The sequence below is a fragment of the Microtus ochrogaster genome, chromosome 18 (genome assembly GCF_000317375.1).
Source record: "Microtus ochrogaster isolate Prairie Vole_2 chromosome 18, MicOch1.0, whole genome shotgun sequence".
NCBI lineage: Eukaryota > Metazoa > Chordata > Mammalia > Rodentia > Cricetidae > Microtus > Microtus ochrogaster.
Genome location: NC_022020.1, coordinates 33,980,060 through 33,988,102, shown reverse-complemented (window position 1 = coordinate 33,988,102; position 8,043 = coordinate 33,980,060). Strand labels below are relative to the sequence as shown.

The window sequence follows — 8,043 nt, the reverse complement described above, 5'->3', positions numbered from 1 at the left end:
GCACAGCCTTAATCACTTCTACTCAAAGAACTAAAGAAAAACATGCCTAAAGAAGTAAAAAGAAAAAAGTATGAGATTGATATCTCACTAAATGGCACACACACACACACACACACACACACACACACACACACAGAAAGAGAGAGAGTGAGAGAGAGAGAGAGAGATTTAAAAAATTAAACCAAATTTGGGGATTTAAAAAGTGCAAGAACTAAAAACTTCACCAGCACCAGAGAGGCCCACCCCACCCCAGGTTTAGTTGGAAGAAAAAAAAAAATCAGTAAACTTGAATCTAGGTCAACACAGATTACACTGTCTGGAAAACACAGAGATGATGATGACAATAAATACAACACCATTGAGTGGGTCAGTTCATGATGATGAAACTATGATAGAAATCATTCCCACTATGGAAGACCAAGAAGCCCAGTGTGAAGTAGCAGCTAGAGTCCAGGCTGTGATCTTCAGATACCTGCCCTAGTGACCCACTTCACCAGCTCCTGCCTCCTAAATACTCCACAGCTTCTCCAAATAGTGTCACCGTCTAGTGAAGAAGCATTCAAAACATGAGCCTGTTGGAGCCATTTCAGATTCAAACTGTCCCATCCCTCTTCTCCTGGCCCTCAAAATGCTCATCCATCTTATAATGCAAAATGCATTTAGTCCAGCCTCAGGAGTTCCAATACTGTTCAAAAGTTGAACTCCATAGTCTGTTGAGACTTGGGACAATCTGTTAGCTGTGAGCCTATTTAGTAAAAAAATAAAATAAAATTGCTTTAACCATACAGTGGAACAGAATGGCCATTCCCATTCCAAAGGGGAACAATGGGGAATGGAGTGAGGAATAGGACCGAAGCTAGACTGAAAGCCAGAAGGCTAAACATTAAATGTCATCTGTCTGCAGCATCCTTGAGTCTCTCTTATAGCTTAGGCTTCAACATCAAAGCTTCATACCTTCCTCTCCATGGACTCAAGGAAGGGAATCAGTCTCTGTTACATCTTGCCTGTCCTCCTAGGCTTTTCCCTGTAATCTCGTTGACCCTGCAACTCTTGTAGTCTCTATGCCTGCTGATAGCATCATGTGGCTGATGCCAGGTTCTGCTTCTAATTCAAGCATTAGGCAGATCCCAATGGACATCTGACACAAACCTCAACATATCCCAGAAGATGGAAGCTCAGTCAAAGAATTGCTTTCATCAGATTGGCCTTTGGGCATGTCTGTGAGGGCATTTTCTTGATGGTTAATTGATGAAGACGGGTCCAGACCACTGTTGGCAGTGCCATACCTAGGCAAATACAAGAAAGATAACTGACCCTGAGTCTGGAGTAAGCCAGTAAGCAGCGTTCCTCCATGGTCTCTACTTCAGTTTCTAGTTTGGCTTTCCACCAGAAAAACATGAGAACTCCTGAGTATGTTTCAGCCTTCTTGCTGCTGCTGTAACTAGGGCCTTGAGGCTAAGAAGAGATGGCTGCATCTGTTCAACATTTCATGAAGGCTAGAGCTTTATAACAACTTGTTTAATGGTGGTGTGTGTGGGAGGAGAGCATTTAGTCACATGGCAGATAAATATATAATGATGACTGATAAACATTAATACTGGGAAAGCTCTACAGTGGCTGGGGAGAGGCTCACTCGGTCAGAGTGTTGCTACACAAGCATGAGGATCTGAGTTCAAGTCTCCAGCACTCCTATAAAAAGCTGGGTGTGTGAGACAAACACTCTGTTACACATACACAGCCCCCCTCAGAGCGGCTTTGATTAGTCTGAGATGACCAATGATGTATACTTATAACCATCAAGAAAATGCCCACACAGACATACCCCCAACCAAACAGAAAAAAAAAAACCCAACTTGTATAGAATATCTATAGTAACGATTCATATTGGCAAGAGAGTAGTAATAACCCAGGTGATGAGTGATGAGTAGGAAAATGGAAGATAAGTCCATATAATACAAAATTAATTCAGCTGTTAAAGTATAAGGTGGGCTAGGCAGATGGCTCAGTGGGAAAGTGCTTCTAGCATAAGCATGAGAACCTGAGTTTGGATTCTCCAGCACCCGTGTGGAAGCCAGGCATGGCAGTGCATGACTAGCTGTAGGGCTGCTAGAGCAAAGCCAGGAGGATCCCGGGGGCCAGGCAGCCAGTGAGCTAAATTCAACGAGTGACCTTGTCTCAAAAATTAACGTGGTGACCAGTAGAAAACACCAGACACTGACCTCTGACCTCCACACACATATGAATGCATTCAGACATGAGAACATGTATATACTGCACACATACCCACACAAAACGGATGAGATATAGATCCATAGAATAATTTGAGCAAATCTTAAAACATTATGCTAAGTGAAAGAAGCCTTACAACAAAGACTATATGTTGTATAAGCCCATTGATCGAAAATAATCCAATTCCTAGAGTTAGAAAGCCAGGAGCTGAAAGAAGGCGCCATGAGGGAGAGACTGCTATAGCTCCGCATTTATTTTGACACGACGAAAATATTCTAGAGCAAGACAGTGGTGGCGTTGCATAACTTCATAAATATCTAGAAAGATTACTGAATTGTCAACACTTAATAAGTAGTGTCTTATGGTATATGAACTCTGATTTTAAATCTCTGTTCTTGTTCCTAGAAATGTCAAGCCTTGTTTGCTTCCCCTCTTCTCTCACCCCGTTTCTCGGCAGCTCCTCTTGGTCATAACTACCTTCCAGATACACTTTCCCTTTCCTGTGTCCTTCTCCTGGCCCAGGCCGTTGTTACCCTCTCACACCCGGCCTGCACGCCTTCACCAGCTTCCTCATGACTCTCCCTGCTTCTTGTGCCTCGCTCCATCAACACACTCCCTGCCAGTTCATTATGTCCAAACAACAGCCGGACACAGGCTCTTTAAGAACTATGCACGGCAGGACTCCCTAAACATTTTCTTCGCATCTACCCCACTACCTGAGAAGTTTTTTGTCAAGATTTATTTTATTTTTAAGTATGTGGAGGTGGAGGTGGGGTAGGGATGTGGGCACATTCACATGAGGCCAGAGGCCTGGGACCTCCTCGAGCTGGAGTTACAGGCGGTTGTGAGCCTCCCTCCGTGGATGCTGGGAACTGAATTTAGGTCTTCTGCCTGAGCAGCATGCGCTCTTAACTGCTAAGCCATCTCCCTCATCCCTGAGTGAGAAGGTGGGTAGGTTTATAAAACAGGCCGGCAAATCATTTACTGATAATAAATCATTAAGAAATTTGTTTTTAAACAATTATTTGGTCTACACATAATTTTACCATTTATTAATGATGAAAGCACATTTGCATTCTAATAAGGCTGAAAAAAAGCTGGATTTCTCCTTTGTTTTGGAGATAGGGTTCTCACTCTCCCTTTGAGATCCCGTCTGTGTAATCTCCCTATGTGTCAGCTTCCTTTCCTGACTGATGCCCTGCGGTTGCCATCTCTTACATTGAACAGCACAGATACACTTCAGTAACAGCCCCGTGACTAAAACATCTATGTATCTGTCGCATGCTTGCCTGTCTACCTGCCTACTCTCATCTCTAACCATCTTTACTAATCTTTTGCCTAAATTGTCTTTTCTCTGCTAGCCAGTCTTTCTGGCCCTCAGAATTTGCATAGCTAATCCCTTGACCTAACACCCTCCCATCTGATTGTGCAATGGCTGTCTCCCTTTTTCCTTTGATGTGAGTCTTTCAAATAGACCTTGGGGGTGTTCTAACAGAAAATACAAGCCTCTCCACCTCAGCCCCTTTATTTCTTTTCTATTTATCCCAGTTTCTGTTTTTTTTTGTTTTTGTTGTTGTTGTTTGTTTTTTGGTTTTGCCTGCTTTTTATGGTTTATTCTTTTCTCTTTAAATCTGTTTTCCTCGAGATTTGACGATGCTGGGCCATGCTAGTATAGCGTCATCCTTCCTTGCTGCCACCTGTCAATCACAGTGTTCTGTTTATAGATGAGAAGTGACTTGTGAATAGATTACATCCTTTTTGTAAATAATCCCTGAACACAATATTTCACACTCAATTTAGCATTTTAGGATAGAATTTCTTTTGTCTCTTAGAGTATATTTTTATTTTATCTGTATGAATATTTGCCTGCAAGTCTGTGTGTGAACCATGTGCATGTCTGGTCCCTGCAGAGGCCAGAAGAGGGTATCGGAACTGGAATTAGAGTTACAGACAGTTGCAAGATGTCAAGTGGGTGCTGGGAACTGAACCTAGGTCCTCCGTAAGAGCGCTATCTTATTCTTAGCCACTGAGCCATCTCTCCAGCCCACAAAGTATGTTTGTAAAGAATCTAGATTGACCATACCATTAGCCCAGAAAACTGTTGATGCTTTATTTCTCTCGACATCTCTTGCCACTTTTATGACTGGTGATTCTTTTGTTCTTTATGCAGAATGATGGCAGCTTTAGTACTTCCGGTGGAATTCGTCCTTCTCAGCTTCAGAACTGGAAGCAGAAAGTTAGTCGGATGAAGAAAGCAGAATTCATACGCACAGCAGAAAAATTAAAGAATCAGTGAGTAGAAGAATATTGTCTTCAAATAATATCACTAGCTATTTTATTATGAACAATGTAAAATCAATATAACTCCACAGTCCCCAGTCTCACATTGTTAGGAAACTTCTTGACAAACAACAAGAAGAAGGAGGAGGTGTGAGATGCACAAGATGCAATATGTAACAGAAATTAATTATAACTGAAAGTTTTTACTTATAATTAATTGTTTTTTTTTTAAGATTTATTTATTTATTATGTATACAACATTCTGCCTCGATGTATGCCCGCATGCCAGAGGAGGGCTCCAGATCTCAGTACAGATGGTTGTGAGCCACCATGTGGTTGCTGGGAATTGAACTCAGGACCTCTGGAAGAGCAGCCAGTGCTCTTAACCACTGAGCCATCTCTCCAGCCCCCATATAATTAATTGTTTTATTTTTATCATTTATATTAGTGTATTTTAAGAAAACAAAATAATGTCTATATTTTATATATCAAATAACAGATTGAATATATTTTATTCTACAGTTTAGGTAGGTACTTTATGAACATTTTTAAGTGAAGATTATAGAGAATAAGTCTCTAAGTATCTTCTCACAGATTATGAAGTTGGTAAATGATTGATGTAGGGCTAACCCTCCCCTTTAGTTCCTGCCTCTCCACTATTTTCCCTGCCCTACAACATGTGATTTCTTGTGCTCTCTCTTTTTCAACATACTGAGTTCACATAGTTTTGCTCTGTATGATGGGTATAGGATCATCTATTGAAGTATGGGTAACTTTCCAGGACCTACATCCTGGGAAAAACTTAACCCCCTCCTCCAGGAGCCACAAGTTGCCAATGGTTTTTCAGCTAGAGGTGGGACATCATTCATGACAGGCGGGGATGTTGAGTGGCTTGATATTATACATGTGTCGTATAAGCAGTCAGTGTTCTGAGTTCATATGTGCAATGTCCATGTCATGTCAGCAGTTAATGTTTCACTGAAGACATCTTCTACTTCTAGCATATATAATATCTCCCCTACTTCTTCCTCAGAGATCCCCAAGCCTTGCCAGGAAAGGTTGATGTTCCATTTACATCTGAGCACTTGTGGGTCTCTGTATCAGTATCTCCTTACTGAAAATAAAAAAAGCTTCTTGGTCAGGGTTGATAGACTGACTTATGAGTAGGAAGGTAAGAACTTGGCCCGGGCAGTGCAATACTATGTCCATTTAGAATAATAGCATTAGGTGCTCCTATAGAGTCTGTGATATATAGCCAGTCACGGGCTTTGGCCTAGTGAGCAGTACCAGACATGAGTTCTGTCTTATGGAGAGGGCTTTAAGTACAATCATAAAGTAGTCGGTTACTACTTTACTGTATCAGTGGTCATGTCTCCCAGGCCAATTCTTACTGCAGATCACAGGGTCCGTAGCTGGGTTAGATTACTGAATCCTTTGTTTCTCTCCGAGTAAATAGTATGTTGTCTGTCCTAGTTAGGGTTACTATTGCTGTAATGAAACACCATGACCAAAGTAACTTGGGGAGGAGAGGTTTTATCTGGCTTATACTTCCACATCACTGTTCATCATCAAATGGAGAAGAAACTCAAGCAGCTAGAACCTGGAGGTTTGAACTGATACAGAGACCAAAGAGGAGCGCTGCTTACTGGTTTGTTCCCTCTGATTTGTTTATCCTGCTTTCTTATCAAATCCAGGACCACTAGCTCAGGCCACGATGGATTGGGCCCTCTCACACTAATTACTTAGAAAATGTCCTGCAGCACTGTCTCATGGAGGCATTTTCTCAATTGAGATTCCCTTTTCTCAGATGATTAGCTTGTGTCAAATTGACCTAAAACTAGTCAGCACAGTGTCTTAGTTACTGTTTTATTGCTTTGATAAGACACCATGACCAAGGCTACTTACGGTTTGAGAGGGTCATAGTCTGTGATCATCATCGCAAGGAAGATAGCAACAGCAAGGCAGGCAGAGAACTCATATCTTGTAGGAAACAAAGAGAGAGAGAGAGAGAGAGAGAGAGAGAGAGAGAGAGAGAGAGAGAGAGAGAACTCTTAGAAAGGCACAAATTATTTGAAGCCACAAAGCCTCCCCCTAGTGACACACCACTTCCAATGACATTACACCTCCTGATCCTTCTCAAATTGTTCCACTAACTGAATCGAATATCCAAATACATGAGCTTGGGGTCCATTCTTATTCAGATCACTACTTCACTCCATGGTCCCCATGGGCTTGTGGTCATATAATGCAAAATACATTTAGTCTAATTTCAAAAGTCTCCAGGGTCTTTCACAGTATCAGTACTGTTTAAAAGTCCAAAGTCTCTTCTGAAACTCAAAACAATTTCTTAATTGTAACAACCTGGCTTTGAAGTTTCCGTTAAAGATCAGCTATTATTCTAATAGGCCTACCTTTATAAGTGACTTGACCTTTTCATGTTGCAGCTTTTATACCTTTTAATTGTTTTGTGATTTTTAATTATAATATGAACAAGGAATTTTTTTTTCTAATTTCTTCTGAGTTCTTTCAGTCTCTTGTATATAGATGGGCTTCTCTTTCTCCAGGTTTGGGAAATTTTCTCCTATAAATTTATTGAAAATATTCTCTATGCCTTCTTCTTTTTCTATGCCCATGATCCAAAGGTTGGGTATTTTAATGGTGTCTCAGAGCGCCCCCTCCCCATTTTATTCATTTTTTTAATTGATCATTCACCTCCATTGAGTGATCCAATTTCTGCATGTTATCTTCTAGCCCCAATTTTCTGTTTTCTCCATGATCTATTCTACTGGCTGGGATTTCCACTGAGTTTTTTTTTTTTTAATGAGATTCTTATTTAAAGCATTTTTATTTTCAGTTTGTGTTTTTTTCAGCAATTCTCTTTGTTGAATTACATTTCCATGTCTTGGAATGACGTTCAGCTCTGTTTTTGCCCTTTTAGAGCACAGTCGTGTCTTCTCTGAGTTGTTCGAGCATCCTCATTCTTTTGGATGCTTTGTCTGAATGTTCTTTCAGGATATTTGCAGTAGGTGCCATTCTTAGGAGACCAGTGATTTCTGGAGGGACACACAGTTTTCGTGTTGTTTCTCTACTGGGACCTGTGCATCTGGTGTTAGTTTGTTGGTTGACTCTTTCCTTGTCTCTCTCTTTATCCTTCCTTCCTTCTTTCCTTCCTTCCTTCCTTCCTTCCTTCCTTCCTTCCTTCCTTCCTTCCTTCCTTCCTTCCTTTTAGAATTTTCTTCTTTTTAAAATCCCACTCCCCGTTTTTCTTTCAGTGGTGGCATTTGCATTGTTCAGTGGAGAGAAACTAAGCCATTAAAAGGGTTGAAGTGTCATTTCCCTCTGTGGGACTGGTATTTGGGACTGGTGGCTCTATCTCAAGTCCTTTTCTGAGAGTCAGGTATTGTCCTGTATCTGCATGTGCCTCTTGCCTGAGAGTCAGGTATTGTCCTGTGTCTGCATGTGCCTCTTGCCTGGACCTGTAGCTTTTGCTATGGGTTGTGCAACTCTACATGAATGTGTCTGGTCCTGACCTCT

The 8,043-nt window shown here is 41.2% G+C and overlaps 1 protein-coding gene across 1 annotated transcript in view; it reads left to right on the top strand.

The window, feature by feature from the left end:
* Ccdc112 (coiled-coil domain containing 112) overlaps positions 1-8,043 on the top strand; it is a 27,459-nt gene that overhangs the window by 6,126 nt on the left and 13,290 nt on the right. Inside the window, exon 2 of the mRNA XM_005356379.3 lies at positions 4,400-4,521. Coding sequence (XP_005356436.1) covers positions 4,400-4,521 — 122 coding nt within the window. The remainder of the gene's footprint in view (positions 1-4,399; positions 4,522-8,043) is intronic.